The following is a 21,599-nucleotide window of genomic DNA, read 5'->3' as shown; positions in this document are numbered from 1 at the left end:
TTTTCCGGGATGCAGCGCCCTCTTGTGGCTTTCTGTGGAGACATGAAAATCACTTGAAACTTTAGAAAAATCTTTAAGGAATAATTGCAGCCGTACAGTCACAGGTCGGGAGATAAAAATGAAAACGACATAAGTATGTGAGAGAGGCTCGGGGTAAGCTCACACAGTATAAGGTTATACATAGATTTTTATCACACACCATCCAGACTTCATAGAATGAAACTGTTTAGTGATAACTTGTGTTGGAAATGTCAAACTGACTCCTTTCCTGCATTGTTTGTGGGAGTGTAGTTTGGTCAGACCGCTCTGGACTCAGGTCATTCATATATTAAGCAGTTGGTTTAAGTCAGAAATTCCTTTTAATCCAGTGTTGTGTTTACTGGGAGACCGATCTCAGATACCTAACATATCCAAGGGTGAATTCTGTGTGGTCATGGTGGGTACAATAACAGCCTGTCGAGTTATTTTAAGACACTGGAAAACACCACAGGCCCCACATGTGAAAGAATGGGTTAGTGCGATGACTGAGACAGCATCTTATGAATGTATGCTGAACAGACTCAGTAACAGAAGGTTGAAGAAGGGGGTCTCCCATAAGGGTGGACGACATGTCCAAATAATGTTCAATCTCATCCCTGATAGGATCACCATTCAGATGTATTCCTGATTTTAATTGTCTCTGCTGCGACGAGCATTATTTGTAATAATTTTGATGTATTTTATCTTTTATTTTTTTTCTCTCTGGCCTGCTGCTGTAGTTTATGTTCACCGGATCTGTGTACTGAAGTCTGCCCTCATGTTCTGTGTAAGCTAAGGGTTGCTATATCCTTGATACCTAAATGTGTTAATGCCTTTAAAAAGTTCAATAAAAACATTTGAATTTAAAAAAAAAAAAAAGAAAAAGAAAACGACACATAATTAATTTCAACAATGTGTGCTTAAATGAACATCCTAAGGTCGGTGAACACAAACACACGCCTGCCTTTTCCTGGTGGGGGCGCTGTTACAAACACCATCGTGTGGTAGCTGCTACCGGAAGTGCGACTGTTGTTTATCCGGCAGTTCGCCTCTTTGGGTCGTGTGAGCAACGATGGCGAGCGCTTCAGCGAAACAAGCGCCCAAACTTGTGTCCAAAACGTCCGCGGGAGGCGCCGGGGCGGCCGGGGCCGGCGGCGGGCCCCCGGTAATACCCCTTGCCTCTCCACTCATGGGGAAGAAGAAGAAGCCGTTTCTGGGGATGCCCGCTCCGCTCGGATACGTCCCGGGACTGGGCAGAGGGTATGCTAACTAAGCTAGGTTGCTATGGTACCTGCAGTTCACAGCAGTGACCCGCCGATGCGCAAGAAGCGTGTGTCCGTCCAATGAAACTGTGGGTTAGAAACTGCATTAATAAAACTTGTTAAATGTACAAACCCTCGGCTTACCTCGAAGTACTGCTGGGTAACTTAGTTTTAAAGATTGCGTTACCTTTAAATATCTATAAGTGTATTACATATTCTGCCCTTCAAAGGCAAAAGACCTGAACTCACCAGAGTGTAGAACTGAGAAAAATGACTTTCTTTTTGTTGTCCAGCCAAATGAGTTGCAGGCAGAATATTGGAAATGTGGCAATTCTTTGTCTTTTTAATGAGGTTATTTATGTACATAAAAAATCTGTAGTTCAAACATGACCGTTGACCCTTTATTTGGAAGTTAAGGTACTCTGCCTTTGCATTGCCTGTACAATAATAATAACGGGGTCATGCCAAGGCAAAAGGCATTCACTTCCATTTGTTACTGTGTTTCACTTGGTTGCATTGTTAAAATAACACAACCAAACACTATTTCTTTGCTACACTTTAGTCAAGTTACTGTGTGTGTGTGTCAGTGTCAGAAGTGCTTGATGCCAGATGTTAAAACAAAGACATTAAAACATCTTAACTCCACTGCAGTGAAACAGTAACTTCACTTTGATCCGCAGTAAAACAAAGGCAGAAGACCTTAACTCAGTGTGAGGCAAAGACCCTGATGAGTGAAGTTACTGGACTCTGCCTTGGTTTCTCGAGGGCTTTTGGAAGTCCAAATACAACCTACTATTTTCTCAAAAAAAACAACACAATTGACTTAAGATTATCTGTTCACATAATAAAGCACATCTGTAATGTTCCAAAAATGACAAAAACTCATTTTGGAAAAAATTGAAGTTACTGCCTTTTGCCTTTTGTAGGGCAGTATTGCATTACCCCGCAACACTTAAAAACACTGCTTTCTTGTTGCGATACCTCTGGTTCAATTAATCTATTCAAGTGTAGTTTCACTAATCACACAAACACACATATTGTGCAGAAATACTTTATGCTGTAAGCGTTCATAATCGCTTAGTTTGCAGTAAAATTCAAAGAGCTCATCCATGCTGGTGTGTTGTGCTGGGAGACTTAAGGTGGAAATAGGTATATTGCTTAAAGGGGGAGGGAGACGAGGGAATTAATTGCCAGGGAACAAAAGTATTGTAATATTTGTAAATTTTTTCTCCTCAAGTGCAACTGGTTTCACCACCCGATCTGATATTGGTCCTGCCCGTGATGCCAACGATCCAGTGGATGACAGACATGCACCACCAGGGAAAAGAACGGTTGGGGACCAAATGAAAAAGAACCAGGATGAAGATGAGGAAGATCTGAACGACACAAACTATGATGAGGTGCCTATGATATTTACATATTGTAGGCCTCACTTCTTGGGGTGACCACACTAAATCTTGCCTGTGAGTTCTTTGGTCAGTCTGAACTCAATACCCTGCTATTTTACTTTCAGTTTAATGGATATGCCGGCAGCTTGTTCTCCAGTGGACCCTATGAGAAGGATGATGAAGAAGCAGATGCTATATATGCAGCACTGGACAAAAGGATGGATGAAAGACGCAAAGAAAGAAGGTCGCTATAAAGTCATTTCTCAAATGCAAATAAGAAAACAGGCATAGCATTGTGTTCATGTTTGACCTCCACAGCCTTTTCTACTGCACGTGTATGTAACTCTGATAACCATCCTATGGTTTTTTTCAGGGAGCTGAGAGAAAAGGAAGAAATCGAGAAATACCGTATGGAGCGCCCTAAAATCCAGCAGCAGTTCTCAGATCTAAAGGTACCAAATCTCTCTCCCCCCCCATCTGTGCCTTCTTCTTCATGTCTTAACATTTTATGTAACCCACAAGCATTTTCCTGTTCACAGAGAAAGTTGGCAGAGGTGTCAGAGGAGGAATGGCTGAGCATCCCTGAGGTGGGAGATGCCAGGAATAAGCGGCAGAGAAATCCCCGCCATGAGAAACTCACCCCTGTTCCCGACAGCTTCTTCTCCAAACACTTGCAGACCGGAGAGAACCACACCACCGTTGATCCTCTGCAAGGGGTCAGTAATACATGCAACCACACATTCACTTACTCTTGATAGCCACATGCAAACTTACTGTTAGGGCTTTCACACTTGTAGAAAACTCCCGAAAAGCTCTTGGTATTCGTCATATTAGCTGTATGTATGAATGCAAACTTCACCCAGAGTTTTTCCTGCAAGACACCTAGTATTTTTTCAGTAAGTCTGAGTGAGCTGATGTGAGAACGCAGTAGGATATTATCTGGAGAGTTCACCTCGAGCCAATGGGAGGGGGTTAATGTTTATATACTGTGACCGTTTCACAGTGCATGGAGTGTATGCATGCAATCTCTGTGCACGTTAATTAAAAAAAACTGCATTATGTTTTTTTCTCGTCAGTATGCTCTTCTGTGCCCTTTTTTTAAATTTTTGAATTGTTGATTTTTTTTTAATTTGTAAATTGTATTTAATTCATCGACCAAACAATACAATTAAACACAAACATAAAATCTCAAATCATATAAATTATATAATATATGATATGACATAAAGGCAAATACTGTCATTATAGCGTCGTATAGCCGACTCTTGCTTCGGCCGCTACTCTCTCGCCTTTTTATTACGTCACGTCTTATCTCAGGAGACACCCCGCACCCCCTCCCATATGACAGAGGTAGTCTCCCACTGTGAGGTGCATATATGAACAGTCGGGTGAGGACAGTACCCGGAAAACAGTCCTCCTGAAATTATCTAGATATTTCCGTGAGTGCAGATGTGAAAACTGCTTGAGACACAGGGTGTAGTTTCGGCCTGCACCAGCAGGAGTCAGAATATTCACTGGAAACTAGTAAAACAAACAACTGTACAATTCCTTTTGCTTTTTTGTCATTATTAATCTGAGTGGAGGTCCATAGTTGCATAGTTTTATACAGTGTGGAACGTATCTGATACAATGGGTTTTTGATAAACGGTAACACTAAATATATCTAAATGCATTTTAAAACTGCTGCAAGGAAAGCAAAACAGCCCACAACTGTAAAAGGACATATTTCTATGCCTTATCACATGAACTCTCTTTGTATTCAAATGTACAAATACGGCAACTTGCTTCTTTCTTCTGGGAATCTGTATGCATTGCACAGTACTTAAAGTATAGAGAATGGAACTATGGGCATTTTGTTTACAAATAATACACACACCTTTGAGTTAACATGTATTGCACTATGAGGTGACTACACCATAGTTCTTCCTGGGTTATAGGAGAGGCTTGTTCACTCTTCTGAGGTATCCTTTACAATAGTAAGAAAAATAGTCATTTGATCTATTCCTGTGTTTCATAGGCCTTTTCACTGTGCTATAACAAACTTCTCAAGAGTAGATGGTGCTTCTCCATTACCAACTTTTCTTCTCTTTACTAGCTGGGAGGTCTGAACACACCTTACCCAGGAAGCATGACTCCCGGCTTGATGACACCAGGGACAGGAGAGCTGGACATGAGGAAAATCGGCCAGGCCAGGAACACACTGATGGATATGAGGCTCAGCCAGGTAACTAATAACCATTGTTAAACCATGTTCCATCTTTCATAACAGCTGTTGTTATACAGATACACCAGATTTTTTTCTTCACTCTTACCTGTGTCTGTCTTTTTAATCTAAACCCAGGTCTCAGACTCAGTGAGCGGACAGACAGTGGTGGACCCCAAAGGTTACCTTACAGATCTCAACTCTATGATCCCCACACATGGAGGAGACATCAGGTAGAAAACAAAAAGTGTCTTGGGTGTGTTTGTGTAGAAAAAGTTGAATTGTGTGACAGTTTTATCTTTGGTTCTGCTTGTCCAGTGACATCAAGAAGGCTCGTCTGCTACTGAAATCAGTGAGAGAGACCAATCCTCATCACCCACCTGCCTGGATTGCTTCAGCCAGGCTGGAGGAGGTGACCGGCAAACTACAGGTGGCCAGGAACCTGATCATGAAAGGGACCGAGATGTGTGTTAAGGTAAAGGATGATTAACACAACTAAGTTCAATCTGTTAAAAACCTTAGCTATGTACAAGTAGATATGTGTTATTTTGCCTGTATAAACAAGGCTTGAGTATCGGTTGATGTTATACACAGGTTTCAAGGAAGCAGCATTTTTATCAACAATAATAGATAAGAGTTTGTCAGTCCGCTTTGCTTGCAGTTAAGCAATGCCCTCCTGTTGATGAAAGTATTTCTCTTTGCCTACCAGAGTGAGGATGTGTGGTTGGAGGCAGCAAGACTCCAGCCCGGGGACACAGCTAAAGCCGTTGTAGCCCAGGCTGCTCGCCACATGCCACAGTCTGTCCGACTCTACATCAGAGCTGCGGAGCTGGAGACAGACGTCAGGGCCAAGAAACGAGTCCTCAGGAAAGGTAAAGCTCCCATAATACATTGTAACATTAAATTAAAATAGCACAGCAACTTAACTTGTTTTCCTTTTTTCTCTACATACATTTTGTCATATTATTTCAAAGCTTGAAGTTGATCTTTGGTCCGTTGTCTCATGAAGGCAGCCAGACAGAACTCCTAGGATTTCATAAGGGTTACATTTGGCAGCTGTTGTTCTGGCTTCTTATCAAGACCAGGCAGCCTATTTGAACCATCATGTCAATGCCCTAACACACACACAGATGCACACACACACACCGATATTTCCCAGCAGCATACCCCAATGACAGAGATGGATTAGGAGCTTCCTTTTTGGAAGAGAACCCTCTGCCTCTACATGTTCAGCTGACTTTTCGCTACTTTTCATACACAAAACTTTGCCTTCCCACCCAGACACTGTTGAAGCCTTCTTTAATTGCAGCATATGCTGTTTGTTTTCATTTGATGTTTTTTTTTTGTTTTACTGAAATGTGAAGGGTCTGCATTTTTTTACCACTGTGTATAAAGTATTGCCAGACTAAATATCTAGATCTGTGTGTGTTGACAGTATTAACCAATTTGTTCTATTGGATAAACAGAAAGCATTTAAAAGGAGGTGGAAAGATTTACATATTTTTGACACTAACCAGCTGACTGCTGTAAATTACAGAAGGCAATTCCATGAAATGTCTTAACAGTAGTAAAATTGTTATCCAATTAGCTCTGGAGAATGTTTCCAAATCAGTTCGATTGTGGAAGACAGCTGTGGAGCTGGAGGAGCCAGAGGATGCCAGGATCATGCTGAGCAGAGCTGTGGAGTGTTGTCCTACTAGCGTGGAGGTATGCTGATCACATTTTGACCCGCATTAGACATTTCATATAGGACGAAGAGGATCTTACCATTTTGTTGTCTCCTCTCTAGCTGTGGCTGGCTCTTGCTCGGTTGGAGACATATGAAAACGCCCGCCGTGTGCTGAACAAAGCTCGAGAGAACATCCCCACAGATCGCCACATCTGGATTACTGCTGCCAAGTTGGAGGAGGCAAACAGCAACACTCAGATGGTGGACAAGATCATTGACAGAGCCATCACTTCTCTGCGCGCCAACGGTGTGGAGATCAACAGAGAGCAGTGGATACAGGTGTGCTCCTGCTGCTTGTTTCTTTGACATCAGAGTGAGAGAAGAGGGGTTTCTTCAGCTGATTTAGCAGATAACAAAACAGCAGAAGCTTTTTTTTTTTTTTTTATGTTTTGATGTTATGAGTCTGTGTTGTTTTGATGCTCAGCAAGAAGTATTTCTAAGCTACTTATTATTTGATGGTGTAACATTTAGAGATCCCGAAGCACATCCAGTGCCGCAGAAAAACAATAACTTGTTGAAGTTTTCGATCATAAACAATCTGAATTAAGCTGTGAATTATAAGTCCCAACATGACTGACTTTGCCTTTAAATTTATAAGTATAGGGTGTGGAAACTGCGTCATGAGTTTGTCAGCTCTGATAGTGTGCCAGAGTTCTTTGGCAAGGCTGCTATCCGCTAGTTCCACTGCCAGCACTGTGACTGACACTTTGTTCGGTAAAATTTACGGTTGTTTTGCAATCAAAGGGCTTCGCTGCAGTGCTTCTTATGACTACCTAGCTAATCCCACCTCTTGTGAGGCGTATGGATATTGTTGTAGGTTTATTGAGGCCATTTGCTAGCATACTCATTGGGAAACTTAACACTTGATTGTGAATGAAAGGATTTGGCATTTTGTGTTGATCTGTATTATGTGATTGCTCTTTGCTGAGCCAACAAAATCTAGTTGAAATGACCTTTCATAAGATTAAATATTGTTCATTTTCTTTTAGTTATCTAGGTTGATTGAGGGATGTCTAACTCTATATTTCAAGTCTGTATTTACTACTACTTAAAAATGGTCTTATTGGGGTCATTGACTGAGCTCTCTTGCCTACTTGTTCTGCGTGCCACCCCCAACCTCTATCTTCTGAAATGTTTCTTTTGTCCTGCAGGATGCAGAGGAGTGTGACAAAGCAGGCAGTGTCGCTACATGCCAGGCCGTGATAAGGGCTGTCATAGGGATCGGAATTGAAGAGGAGGACTGCAAACACACCTGGATGGAGGATGCAGATAGCGTGAGTACTGATGCAAACATTTTATTCACACAGCGGCAGGTTCAGACCCTGTTCGCATACTCTATTGGGTTCAAAGTTTATGTAATGGAGATGTCTGTGTGTTGTGTTTCAGTGTGTGGCCCACGGAGCGTTGGAGTGTGCCAGGGCTATCTATGCTCATGCTCTGCAGGTGTTCCCCAGTAAGAAAAGTGTCTGGCTCCGAGCTGCTTACTTTGAGAAAAATAATGGCACCAGGTGACCAAATTTGGTTTCTTAACTTAGCAAAAAGTACTACAAATTTTTGCAGTTGTTGGATAAATCCCATTGTAGAGTGTCCATCTTTAACATTCTGCCTTTTCCTCTTTTCTCTCATGTGCACATTCAACTGCCTCTTGGCAATTTCTCTTGTCACTGTATCTCTCAGGGAGTCTTTGGAGGCTCTGCTCCAAAGGGCTGTGGCTCACTGTCCCAAAGCAGAGGTTCTGTGGCTGATGGGTGCCAAGTCCAAGTGGTTGGCTGAGGATGTGCCTGCAGCAAGAAGTATCCTCGCCTTGGCCTTCCAGGTGAGGATGATGTATCTTAAACCTTTGACGTGTTTTTAAGCAGCATCCATAACAAGAATTGATCTAATTCTGTCTTTCTCTGCCCTTCTGGTTCTCCACCCATCTCTGTTTTGGTACTTCTCATTTTCCTCTGTAGGCTAACCCGAACAGTGAAGAGATCTGGCTGGCTGCTGTCAAGCTGGAGTCTGAGAATAATGAGTATGAAAGAGCCCGTCGACTGCTGGCCAAGGCTCGCAGCAGTGCCCCAACAGCCAGGGTGAGTGTGTGACTGAGACAGTGTGGGAATAGAGATGAACAGATTTCCCTATTTCAAACTAAGGATCCAATGAAACATAGAGATATGTGCAAATCTATTGCAAGGCTGGATAGAAGTTGAAAAATGGCGGTAATGTTTGTTAATCCAAACCTTCTCCAGAATGCCTTAGGATATGAGATCTTTGGTATTTCTTAAATAATCAAACAAACCCTTGCTTCCCTAACTTTTTGTTTGAAGGTTCATTTGTACAGTGAAAGATTGCTTGTTTATTTGAACTGTCCTGTTCTTTTACTCTCAGACTATCCTTCCCTGACCCTTTGTGCTGGTACAAACTTTTTGTTTTTCCTTATGTAATGTTGGTTTGAACAGGGCTTTGACCCAGGTTTTATGGAAGGCTGAGTGTTTAACAGCAAGTTAATAGTGCATTGTTCTTGAAGTATCTTCTACAGGCGTGCTGTGACTCTCAGGTTCAGGCTTGTAGCTTTTCTACACCTCAAAACACTCAACAGTTGTCAGGCCGACAGATGCTGTTAGCACTGCTCTCAAACTATCACTGTTTCTATCAGACCACGCTCCATTTGGATATCTCTATTGTATTTGCTGACAGATGTGGGGATTAAAGCCTGTTGCATGTACTGATTGTCTTGTCTGATAAGACTTCTTATGGTGTAACTGAAGCAGCTGAGGCTATGCACTCTGATGATGGTATTTGACACATTTGAAAGCCATTAAGGTATTTGTGTTGGATAAGGTGTTGCAATTAAAGCATTTAAAAAATGTCAACAATTTGTCCACAATTTTTATATAGAACAAGCCAAATAACTTTTGGAGGGTAGTCGGTGTGGGTCAACATATGTTTTTGTCTGTGTGTGTTTGTAACCTCTGTAGGTATTCATGAAGTCGGTGAAGTTGGAGTGGGTGTTGGGAAACATTGAAGCCGCACAGGAGTTGTGCACAGAAGCCCTGAAACACTACGAGGACTTCCCAAAGCTTTGGATGATGAGAGGCCAGATAGAAGAGCAGTGTGAGAACATGGACAAGGCCAGAGAGGCCTACAACCAAGGGGTGAGTCAGGGAGAGTTTTTGATTAGGTACACAAACCAAAAAAATCTAGAGGGCCAAGGAAAGTTGAGTTTTGGTTCTTTGTGTGTGTGTGTGTGTGTTTGAGATGAAAATTAGTGTTTCCTAATGACTGACTTCTTGTTTACTGTAGTTGAAAAAATGCCCCCACTCAGCGCCCCTGTGGTTGCTGCTGTCTCGACTTGAAGAGAGAGTGGGACAGCTGACCAGAGCCAGAGCGATCTTGGAGAAGGCCCGACTCAAGAACCCCCAGAGTCCTGAGCTATGGTGAGAAAATACACTACTGAGTGACTGTGTGGAGACACTTTGGTGCAAAAGAAGGAAAGAGGGGAATGTTACATTAAAATATGTCCCCTGTGTTATACAAAATGAAATGAATCTTTCTGCTCAATTCTCTTCATGTTCTGAGCAATTACAAATATTTGCTATGGCATTTCATTGTATTTACTTGTTCTTTCCTTTGTGAATGGAGTTTTGCCTCAATATGAACAGAGTTTAAAATACAGATTCCTCAACGGAGCACCTTTTTTATTTTCGTAATCATGGTTACTATGCTTTTCAAAACTAGAAAAGACATGCCATATTGTGGTTTCACAATATTTCCTCAACATTCTTTTTTTTCTAAAAATCAAACACACAGGATTGGATGATGTTGAATTAAAACCAGGATACGCTCAGTCATTACTCAAACATGACAAAATAAAATGCAAAAATAAAAAAAATTTGAATATAAATTTGTTTGTGTCGTCATACCGACCAGGTTGGAGTCAGTGCGGCTGGAGTTCAGGGCTGGACTGAAGAACATCTCCAACACACTGATGGCCAAAGCGCTGCAGGAGTGTCCCAATTCAGGTGAGAATATATTCCTGCAGTTGTCTTAGAAGTAATTTAAAGTTTTTATACTTTGGGATTTGAAGACACCCTGTCGGGCAATTCCTTTTCTCATACCGTAGACTAGACAGGATGTCTGCTGGTCTTTTTTTTTTTTTTCATTTATCAACAATCTAATCAAAATACCAGACCTAATAGACCTTGGCTTCCATTGTTGGCGAATTTCTATTCTGGAATCCTACAGTTATGCACACTGTTGTTTTTTGCTTATTTATTGCTCAATGTATTTTCATACACTCAAACACTCCATTTCACCTCACTCCCCTCTTCTCCCTGCTAGGTAACCTGTGGGCAGAGGCTGTGTTTTTGGAGGCCAGGCCCCAGAGGAAGACTAAGAGTGTGGATGCTTTGAAGAAATGTGAACATGATCCCCATGTCTTACTCGCTGTTGCAAAGTATGACAGCGATTTTTTTTTTTCCCACAGCCGTACATTTTTAATCCCAGTAATACATGCAAACCTTAGTTTTGTGATATTTTAAACATTATTAAACAGGTTGTTAAACATTAAATACACTTTCGTTCTGATTTTACATGTGATCTTGTTCACTTGTTTTAGGTTGTTTTGGAGTGAGCGTAAGATCACCAAAGCCAGGGAGTGGTTCCTAAGAACAGTAAAGATTGAGCCAGATCTTGGTGACGCCTGGGCTCTCTTCTACAAATTTGAGCTGCAGCATGGCACAGAGGTAAGGCTCTTTATTAGAAGTATTTCCTGTCCATTCATCTAACTATGGGTTTATGAATTGTGTATGCAGGACAGAAGTGTCTATAAATATGTGCCGTTACACTTACCAACTTTAAAGCACACATCATTACTTTCTATTCACAAAGTTGGTTGTCACTCCCAAAGACCTGCATCTTTGTGTGTGACTTGTGGATCCATTGGATTATGGGTATCTAACCTTATGACTTTGCATCCATCAGGAACAGCAGGAAGAGGTGCGCAAGCGGTGCGAGAATGCTGAACCCCGCCATGGGGAACTGTGGTGTGCCGAGTCCAAACACGTCCTGAATTGGCAGAAGAAGACAGGAGAAATCTTAGCGGGGGTAGCCAGCAAGATCAAGAACACCTTTTAAGACTATTTGGACTGAACACACCTGGAGGACTCTGGCAGTCACAAGTCTAGGAGGAATCAGCTAAGGACATGCTCTACTGTTGTTCTCCATGAGGAGTGTCCCCTCTGTGACAGATACAAAGTACCCACACATACCCCTTACTTTGATGTTCTGGTTGACTGAATTAAATCCAACTTTTTTCTTTCTCCAAAAAAAGAATGTAATGTTAATTTGAAAACAATTCTCTCTCTACAAATGAATAATTTAGTACAAATATAAAACCCTAAGTAATCTGCTTTTTTTTTTAAAGGTTTGGAGGATCAGGGGGACAGTCAGTCCTCAGATTAATTTAGGTGTCTCACCTTAGATTTTTCCACCCCAGTAAGCAATATTGCAGTTTTAATGCCGTTCCTGTGTGGGTTTGACTTCATATTTGAGTTATCCATCTTACCAGGAAATAAACCTTCTCCTAAATCAGCTTGCAGACTGCTCGAGGTTGCCCTCTGGAAATACATTGTATATTTTGCTTCAGTCATGTCACCCTCTGTCTTCAGAAGGCCACTAGAGTTAGAGAACACTCCCCACAGGATGTGGGTGTCATCGGTACTTTGGTGTGGGGATGATGTATCCCTCGAGCTGTGATTGAATACCCTTGTCCTTTAAAATGTAGTTTTTTATGATAACTTACATTTGTTCTCACTAGACCAACAATCGTCTTTAACTTTGTTTCAGTCTACTACATGCCTTTTGAAAAAGATTATTTTACAAAAGTTGAATTGTCCTTGTAACAGTGCTATAAAGCTGCACCATGTGAATCATCCTGTCAACGTTTTTTTGTTTGATTCGTTCTCTGTGATCCTGAAGACACAGACACCTGTCTCAGAGTTAGAAACACAGGCCATGATGTTTGTTTGATGTGGTATTTTACCATTTTTAAATGCTACAAGGCAATTAGTTCTTTTGTTTTCTATTTGTACTAAGTTAAGAATGATTTGTGTTGGCATTGTTTTCACAATGTGCAACACAAACATTAAAAAAAATAGCAAGTATGAGAGTAAACACTTCATTCTCTGATGTGAGAGATATACACATGCTGAGTCTGTAAAAACATAAACATTTTGTATCTTTCGTTCTTGTCTTAACCGCCGCTATTCCCTGTCAGTTAGTGTGGAAATAAACTCCTGGTCAGGGACTATTACATGACTTTTCATGTCCTAGTATAAACTGTTTTTTTACTTTGCCGGAAATGTGTTGAAATACTTTTTGCAGCCATCCAATAAACAAATGCTGTTATGACAACAGTTTGATATTTTTTGTAATTCTGTGTTCCCACTTTGACTCTATGTGAGCTGTAATTTTTCTAGATATTTCAGTCCAACACATGGATTCATCCTCTCGAACTGTAGTTCCCAAGCATGGTCAGCGTTGTGTTTTGACTGTTAAGATTTTACATGTGACTTTATTGCTCTTCGTAAATTCGACTCACTTTATTGTCTCCCCATGAAACCTCAGTCACCTGTTTCCTGTAAATTCATTTAAAGATAAGACGACTTTCTTGGACAATGTTTGATCGTTTTAATGAATAATAATGACAACAACAACAAAAAAACATCCTCCAAGTCTGCACTCCTGCTGAGTATCGTGTTTCACCAGCGAAACCGAAAGGATGGAGGCGAGTGATTGATCGCAGATGTTTCTTAACTTGATCGGACTAGAGTTGGGTGAAACCCTAAACCCAGCGTCACTAATCCATGACAGGGAAGGAAATCTGAGCATCAGTTACTCTGGTGATGTCTGAAACCACGCCACACCAAATCGGATATCCACCCGCGTCTTGGTTCACCTATCCACCTGAGAAAGTGTAGAAATACGGATTCAACAGGGGCTTGGATACAATGAACGCGGTCGGATCCGGAGTAATTCTTTGGGTCCTTATGCTACTGATCGAGATGGATTCACTTGTCTGAGGATTCTGCAGTAGATCATGATAAATGGTAAGTGTGGGTTTAGCTATTGGTGCTTATTTAATCAACAGGTGGGTTGTTAACGTTGATAGTTTCGCTGGGCATGGCATCCGTGCGTCCGAGTATTTAGGAGCACAATTCTCTAATTTTGTGATTATTGTTTCCCTACGTCGTTAAAGTGAGTTCATCTTTGCTTTTCTGACCCCTATCTCTTCTAAAGTGTCTGACTGGAACTCTCCTCCGTAATGTCCTGATGGTTCTCTTGTTGACCAACTCTTGTGGTAAACGTAGATGTAACTACACAGAAATACTGGGCTCATACAGAGAGATCATCTTCGTTGAGCTGCAGAATCTGGTATGAGAATTTTGCTCCTCTTCATGCTATGTGCGCTTCTTGTGTGATTTTAAAAGAGGCCCTTTTTCTTTATCCATGTCTTTGCTCAAATTAAGACCTCTGGGGTGGATGTCAGACTTTTTTTTTGTGCATCAGTTGCAACTATAATCATACATTGCAATTTGCAATGGTTGATGCTCTTCCCCTTTAAAATGTTGTAAATGGCAATTTACTTTTACTTTAAATAGATCAGTATGTTTTTTTTGTGTGTGTGTGCAGAATTTGACTGCCTCAGCTAATACCTCCAGAGACAGAGACATCTGTGCATCAGGAAAGGTAAGATGCATGACTGTATGAGCACTTCCAGCACCATGGACATGGTAATAATGAATGACTGAAGATGAATAATGAATGAAGTCTAATTCGTTCCGATATTGATGTAGGCTATTGTGTGTTTCAAAAGATCTTAATGTAAAAGCCTCGGGTGAAACAAAGGTTTGCATCATAAAAATAGGAGGTGTGGCTTCAATTTGTTGGACAAAATTATCAACAGACAAGCATGTGCTATTTTGAATGCTTTTTGATTCTTTTTTTTTTTTTTTTACTTTTTGGGCTACTGTCCTATGGCAGGCACGTCGCATCTTGCGTTCCATCTTTGCCACAACACAGCAGATGGGGTGTCAGAGGAGTGGGAAGCAGCTGTCTGACCTGGAGAAGCCACTGAAGAGGATGGAGCAGCTCATCATTCGCAACTGTAGCCCTGAGTATCTGGTGAGGAAAATGACTATTGCAGTGTATATTCATTCCTTTTGGTAAACAGTTGTATTTTTATTTCCCAAACAAACGTAAAAACTACAAGCACAGAAAAAGGATAACTCAATCATAACCACTTGTCTCATGCACACAATAACAATACAAGTCAAATAGTTGGGAAATAATTATTCAGATGGTACGAACAAGGATAGATTTATCCTAAATAGGCCAGAGGTAAAACAGAACATTGGAACAATTGCTGACATATTCTCTTTCTGGTTCTTTGCTTTCAGGGGGAGAGAGCCTCTTGTTCTGCAGTTCAGAAAATCCGGGGGAAAAAGAGAAAGAAGATCAGGTTAATCAAAGTTATCAAGTCACTGATCACTTGTTGGCAAAAACTTCAGGCTGTCTTGGTGCTCTCAAACTAGGAAATGATGTGTCTTCAACTTCCTTAAACTCTTGCTTCTTTCCCATGAAGGTATAAGGTTACTCATGACCATTTACCCACTGTGTCTGTTTTTTCAAATCCACTGTTACCGTTTACTGATGTCAAGTTCTCTGTTTTTGTGTGTTAAAACAACAACCAACTTTGAATTACAGGATTGCTTCTTGTGTACCACAGATAAGCTAAAAATGTCTGCATTAAAATACTTTCAGAATATGCACATTTTCCAGAGTCTTTTTTGTTTAGTTTCTTAAGCCATATGTTTGCATACCCAGGAAATGTTCTTCTGTCAGTCATGTTTTTTAGCATATGCTATATAATAAAAACACTACTTTAAATGTCTGATTTCTACTTGTAGGAGATCTTATGAAAGGCACAGTACCATGGGTATTGTATTTTTAGTATATAATATATGCCATTATGGGTGTGGTTTCCATGGAGCCCCTGAAGTCCCAAAGAGTTAAATTAAAAAAACAAAAAACTTGTGCACACAGGTTAATATCTTATTATGTTCCGGGCACAAAATATTAATTTGGGCACACAAGATATTTTTGTATTACTTTTTGGGATTTCAGGGGCTTCCGTATAGGTTTCAACTACTGTAGACCTGCTGTAGACATATTTTTCTCTTTATTTATTTATTTATTTTTTAATTTAACCTTTATTTAACCAGATAAATAACCCATTGAGATCAGGATCTCTTTCACAAGGGTGACCTGACCAAGAGGGCAGCAGCACACGTCATAAAAAGCATTACATGATAAAGAGACAGTTTAAAAACAATAAGTTAGGAGAGAACAACAATTTACAATGTGCAAATTGATTTACAGATAAAGTGCAGAATCTTGATCACAGATTACAGTTCAGAAACACAAGCACTGTCCAATTGTCTCATGTTGTTTATCTTTTAAGATCGAGCCAAAGGCTTCAAGCGAAATGAGCTCCGCCATTTTCAAGACATTTTGGCGAAAGTTCCATGCGGTGGGAGCAGCAAAACTAAACACTCTTTTCCTGAGCTCAGTGCAAACACGAGGCACAGACAGTTTAAAGACATCACAGGAACACAAGGCATAGTGGCTTCTGGTTCTTTGAAGGTATAAACATCAATAAGAAGGCACCAAACCAAGAAGAGCTTTATAAATAAGCTTCAGCCAATGTATATGCCTGTGCACCTTCAAAGATGGCCAATCTGAGTTAGTGTACAGGTCACAGTAATGAGTGAACTGAAGCGTCTACAACCATTCCAAAATCTCAACGCACAGTGACACACGGTGTCCAATGACTGTAAACATTTGGCTGAGGCGCCAATGTACAGTACATCTCCATAATCCAACAAAGGAAGAAAGGTTGATGAAACAAGAAGTTTCCTTGCTCTGAGGGAAAAGCAGGATTTATTTCTGTAATAAAATCCCAACTTCACCTTAAGTTTATAGGCCAAATTCAAATTGGCAATATGTGATTTAAAAGACAGATCACACTCAAGAATAAATCCCAAGTACTTGTAGCTTTTGACAAGCTCAATTTCATTTCCTTGAGAAGTTAAAATCAATGGGACATTTGTTGTTTCTCCACAAATGTGAAAACAACATGAGCTTTGTTTTATCAGTGTTTATGACCGACCTTAGGTCCCTCAAATGAGACTGGACCACATTGAAAGCTAACTGTAGAAACTCAAAAGCTTGCGCAACAGATGCTGAGCAACAATAGATGATAGTGTCATCAGCACAAAAGTGATACATGGCATTTGATAAAAATTTTCACACATGTTATTGATATAAATGGAAAATAAAATAGGTCCTAGTATCGAACCTTGGGGCACCCCTTTTGAGATTTCTAAAAAAGGACGAGGTGGATCCTGCCATTTGCACGCATTGAGGCTGCTTGCTTTGATAAAGCAACTTGATGGAGGATTTTGATCAAATTATTTTTAGAAATTTTAAATGGAATCAACATCCTACAATAAGGCATCTGAAAGGGAGATAATAAAAAGAAGTTCAGATAACTTGCGGTGATAAATAACAATTAACTGATTAAAAATACGAAACTACACTCTTACCGCTATACATTTTAATAAAGATAAACTTTAGTATAGAAACGTTAAAAATATAGCTGCTACTGTTAAATCAAGTTGATGATTTTTGGTTTGAGTTAACAATTGTTCTTAAAGTAACAGTGTAAGACCCATAAACTGTATAAAAAAATAAAAAATAAAATAAAAAGATTACTTTTAACAGAAGACCCAGGAAAGACTTCGTCGATAAATCCCTCATTACTAAGCGGAACGTTATTACAGCAGCACTTTTTCCGTCCGGGAGCAGAAGATGTGACGCACAGCTTCAAATGAACGATGTCATAACGACTCGAAATATCAACAACTAGCAGCAGAAGGTATCGTTCATTCATGCTTCACTATCAAATCTATTATACACATACACGTTTGAAAACGGCTTACTGAGACGGCTTGTTTCCCGTGTATGTTTTGTGTGTTGTGTTTTATGGACATATAAACCCGCATTTATCTAAAAAAACAAAACATTCCCACGGACGTCGCCTCAGTCGTGCACGTTTCTACCGAATGTGCTGCACATGTACAAATCTGGTTAAGTCGTCACAAGCGTGGTTCACTCCTTTGGTTGTCTGCTGTGTGTGTTAGTCGGACAGTTTAAGTCAAGGAGCCTTTGTCAGAGCTGCCATGGCGTCCAGCAGCAGCAGCAGCAGCACCGCAGACATGGACCCAGATGTTGCTCGGAGGCTGTTCGAGGAGGGAGCTACCCTGGTGCTGCTCGGGGTTCCTGTGGGCACAGAGCTGGGGATTGACTGCAAGAGTTGGCAGGTCGGCCCCCGCTTCAAGGGTGTGAAGATGATCCCCCCAGGCCTGCACTTCCTCCACTACTGCTCTGTAAACCAGCCGAGCTGCGGAGGCGAAATTGGCCCCAAAACAGGACTTTTCCTCAATCTGAAGCCCAGGCAGATCTTGTTGGCGAACTGGGATCCCAAAGAAGAAGATCTGAACTTCGAAGTCTCCCAGAACGAGGAAGAGGTGAGTCGCGTCAGGGCGAACTTGCAAGACCTGGATCCTCATCTGGGTCCCTATCCGTATGAGGTGATGAGGAAATGGGTGTCCCTCACCGACCGGGTGAGCGAGGAGGTGGCCAACAGTCTGCAGCCACTTTCAGGGCGAATATGTGCCTTCAGTGACGTTATTCCCGAGCTGCAAATGAAACACACCAAAGACAGGGCAGAGCAACCAAGGAACGACACAGCTTGTCAGAGCATGAAAGAAGGACTTGACAGGCTCCCCAGGATGAAACCGAGGGAAGGGACAGAGCTGCGATTTTCTGTTATCCCTGAGAAGACCTACCCTCCTGGGGCTACGCCTGCCGAGATCACCCAGTGCAGCCTGGACCTCAGCTACGCCCTGGACACTGTGCTTGAGAAGAACCATGACCTGCAGCCCCTCAACCTGCTAGGTATGTGTTCAGTATTGTATTTAAAGACCATCAAAATCGCACATTATCACATTTTCTGCGTAAAATAAAAAAAATATATGTACCCCAATTCTGTTTCTCTCTCCTGTCAGGTGAGCTGCAGTTTGCCTTTGTGTGCTTCCTGATTGGAAACGTGTACGAGGGCTTCGAGCACTGGAAGCGTCTCCTCGCTCTGCTGTGTCGATCGGAGGAAGCGATGCGAAAGCGCAAGGAGCTCTACCTGGGGCTCATCGCTGTACTTTACCATCAGCTCGGGGAAATCCCGCCGGACTTCTTTGTCGACATTGTGTCTCAGGACAACTTCCTCACGTCAACGCTGCAGGTAGACGCTTCATTCCAGTAGCGGCAAAACTACAAAAGTAGATACGAAGAATGGGGTAAAAGTATAGAGTGTACAAAAGTCAAGATGCACTGATAGAGACATGTTCGTAGGCTAAATAGCATGTGTTGAGTGAAAGTCTTTTGTGCTGAAAAATTGTAAATAATATGATGCTGTTTTTAAGGCCAGTAACTTTCTCCATTGCTGGGAATGTATTCCACTGATACATGTTTGAAATACGAACAAATGTATCATTTCAAAGATCAGGGGTCCTACTTCTTAAATGTCCCAAGAGAAGCAGGGAGGTCCCATTAATCCTGAATTTCCTTCTTTTTGGGAATATTTCATTACCCAAGAAAGAAATCTTATCTTTGATTTGCTTTGAGAGGAATGTAGAGCTGTCTTAGCCTGTTAGGAACTCCCAGGAGGTTTTTTTTTTTACTACAGTTGTAGATGATTAACTTCTCCCCCCCCCCCGCAGGACTTTTTCCAGTTTGCCAGTGGACCCGGTGTGGATGGAACTCTACGGAAGAGAGCAGAAAAGTTCAAAGCTCACCTGACCAAGAAGTTTCGCTGGGACTTTGACGCTGACTTGGACGACTGTGCCCCTGTGGTGGTGGACCTCCCTGAAGGGGTTACAGTTGACTGACACCCTTTATATGGACTCAGACTCAGTGTATGTGCTGGAACCAAACAGGAAATGATCTGACACTGAAGAAGAGCAGAGAAGCCTCATATTCAACACCTGATCCACTGCTGAGGTTCCATAGTTCTCCAACTGGAAACATGCTGTTTGAGTCACACCAGTAGTTTTCTAAAAGTGTGCTAAAGGTGTAACAAGTGGCCTTTAAAACATCTTAGTATATTTCTTACTACACAACATTTAGTTCTGACCGAGTTTTCTGATTGAACAAGAGGCATTCCAAGTGCTGATATAGAGTTCGACATCACTGGGACTGTTCACAATGTGAATCACTGCCTAAGCCGGGTGTTCTGAAGACAGCAGGGTAACATTATATCCGTATTAGTCTAGCTGGAACCCCTGAACCACAATACAGACTCTTATTTGACCTGCTGCATGTTAAATCAAAACATACAAATAAATGTTCATCAAACTAAGTAGCTGCTCGGTGGTATCCATGTATGCAAACAAATAGCCAAGATGTTTCGGTTGCTTGGCAACAGTTAAATCTTGGATAAGATAATGAACTAATTTGACTGGTGGAGGAAAAAAAAATGTATTTTTTTTTCACTGTTATCTTCTATGATTTGGTCTTTGAACTGTTTTATAAAAGCAATATCATATTCGAGGTCGATATATTCAATACATCACTCCCTCTATTGTGATATGCTTTATTTATACTTTGTACCATGTTGTTAAGAAAGCAAATGTGATAATAAAGTTATCTGAAGTATTGAGTCGTTGTTCTGCAGTAAAGATGAAGACAGTGGTGCCCTCTGGTGGAGTTTCACTCTAAGCTCAGCAAGCAAGTTGTCTCATCTTGCTTTACTGTTATGAAATATCAGTTGCAACACACATTATGCTTTAATGATTAATCCACCACCTATGTTTTCCCACCTTACTGAAGTTGTTTGGACACACGATATTAAGTCAGAACTGCATAGATGAAGATATAAAAGTTTGACCCATGCAAAATCTGAAATAAGAGAAGGATTGCAGAATTTTCTGCAGAAGAAAATATTATTTAAGTGTGTAACTTTAGTGATGATGCTTTGTATTGATACATCTTTTCATGGCCACATTGAAGGCCAAGTAACACACATTTCAAGCCTTAAAGAGCCATGTCTTTCTCCACCACTAGATGGTGTTCATGAGCTTTTATGTGATAAGTTTTACAGCTCTGTGTCTTGAGCTAAGAATCTGAGAATATAGTGTTTGTACAAATCTGTGTTCATACAGACAAACTGAAAGATGTTTCCGAGCTGGGAAAAACCCTGTTCTGGATGATACCGGCTGTGGGTCCTGAGTCCAGCATGGTGTTCAGGGTGGAAAAACTGTAAGCTTTGTCTGAGTGCGGATGATTTGTGGAGACTAACAGGTGGAGGGAGAAGTGTCGAGTGCACATGACAACCGGATCAACTGCATAACATAATTATGTGTGATGAATTAGCTGTGTGTGAGAGTGTGTGTGTGTCACTTTTCAGGCAGTGGTTGATGGGACAAACCTTGTGTTCTATCCCCTCTGCCCTTCATGAACCCTCTTTTGTCTCTGGCTGGATGTCCCTGCTTTGATGTGTCCTGGCTCAATGAGTCCATCTACCACCACAAATATTCTGTGAAGAGGACTAAAGCTATCTAATGTGAATCAATAGAGTGGGTCTGTCGGTGGAAACTCAAATGCCAATACAAGAGAACCATTCCCTTTCCCAGAAGACAGATGGTATTGTGAAATGGATGGTAATGCTAGGCTTTATGATGAAAACTCCTCTTTGATAATTGACACACATGTTAAAAGACATTCAGCGCAGTATTTGTGGTTCTCTCTTAAGACCACTGGGGCCCCCGCGCTGGTTGTGAACGTTCCCTTTCAATGCAATTAGATGGAGAGAATGGCTTGGAACACATGGTGGAAACATA

At 41.2% G+C, this 21,599-nt stretch overlaps 2 protein-coding genes across 4 annotated transcripts; both read left to right on the top strand.

Annotated features, from left to right (window-relative positions):
- The first annotated feature begins 1,053 nt into the window (after positions 1 to 1,053).
- prpf6 (PRP6 pre-mRNA processing factor 6 homolog (S. cerevisiae)) lies at positions 1,054 to 15,411 on the top strand. 2 transcript variants are annotated; one of them, XM_065961096.1, is made up of 25 exons: positions 1,054 to 1,278; positions 2,518 to 2,680; positions 2,794 to 2,912; positions 3,042 to 3,120; positions 3,208 to 3,384; positions 4,764 to 4,892; positions 5,010 to 5,104; positions 5,190 to 5,346; positions 5,581 to 5,743; positions 6,460 to 6,578; positions 6,661 to 6,879; positions 7,752 to 7,874; positions 7,987 to 8,108; positions 8,278 to 8,416; positions 8,553 to 8,672; positions 9,561 to 9,737; positions 9,886 to 10,019; positions 10,513 to 10,604; positions 10,924 to 11,038; positions 11,201 to 11,327; positions 11,566 to 13,691; positions 13,882 to 14,016; positions 14,275 to 14,331; positions 14,626 to 14,766; positions 15,042 to 15,411. In XM_065961096.1, the coding sequence occupies exons 1-21, from the start codon at positions 1,091 to 1,093 to the stop codon at positions 11,716 to 11,718; spliced, it is 2,910 nt and encodes a 969-aa protein (XP_065817168.1). In that variant the 5' UTR covers positions 1,054 to 1,090; the 3' UTR covers positions 11,719 to 13,691; positions 13,882 to 14,016; positions 14,275 to 14,331; positions 14,626 to 14,766; positions 15,042 to 15,411. The 2 variants fall into 2 exon arrangements, with proteins under 2 accessions (XP_065817168.1, XP_020485232.1); XM_020629576.3 differs by lacking the exon at positions 13,882 to 14,016.
- Positions 15,412 to 17,476: 2,065 nt separating this feature from the next.
- On the top strand, positions 17,477 to 20,415 carry aar2 (AAR2 splicing factor). 2 transcript variants are annotated; one of them, XM_020629559.3, is made up of 4 exons: positions 17,477 to 17,581; positions 17,847 to 18,663; positions 18,774 to 19,003; positions 19,482 to 20,415. In XM_020629559.3, exons 2-4 carry the CDS (start codon positions 17,886 to 17,888, stop codon positions 19,647 to 19,649), a joined length of 1,176 nt encoding a protein of 391 aa, XP_020485215.2. In that variant the 5' UTR covers positions 17,477 to 17,581; positions 17,847 to 17,885; the 3' UTR covers positions 19,650 to 20,415. The 2 variants fall into 2 exon arrangements, with proteins under 2 accessions (XP_020485215.2, XP_020485214.2); XM_020629558.3 differs by having other exon boundaries at positions 17,506 to 18,663.
- Positions 20,416 to 21,599: the final 1,184 nt, after the last annotated feature.

This window comes from Labrus bergylta, chromosome 12, assembly GCF_963930695.1.
Source record: "Labrus bergylta chromosome 12, fLabBer1.1, whole genome shotgun sequence".
Lineage (NCBI taxonomy): Eukaryota > Metazoa > Chordata > Actinopteri > Labriformes > Labridae > Labrus > Labrus bergylta.
This window is presented reverse-complemented; position numbering and strand designations above follow the sequence as displayed.

Coding starts and splice junctions, on each gene's coding strand:
- aar2 (XM_020629559.3), top strand. CDS start 17,886: ATGGCGTCCAGCAGCAGCAGCAGCAGCACCGCAGACATGGACCCAGAT. Junction 18,664..18,773: donor GCAGCCCCTCAACCTGCTAG/GTATGTGTTCAG, acceptor CTCTCCTGTCAG/GTGAGCTGCAGTTTGCCTTT. Junction 19,004..19,481: donor TCCTCACGTCAACGCTGCAG/GTAGACGCTTCA, acceptor CCCCCCCCGCAG/GACTTTTTCCAGTTTGCCAG.
- prpf6 (XM_020629576.3), top strand. CDS start 1,091: ATGGCGAGCGCTTCAGCGAAACAAGCGCCCAAACTTGTGTCCAAAACG. Junction 1,279..2,517: donor GTCCCGGGACTGGGCAGAGG/GTATGCTAACTA, acceptor TTTCTCCTCAAG/TGCAACTGGTTTCACCACCC. Junction 5,347..5,580: donor GGACCGAGATGTGTGTTAAG/GTAAAGGATGAT, acceptor TTTGCCTACCAG/AGTGAGGATGTGTGGTTGGA.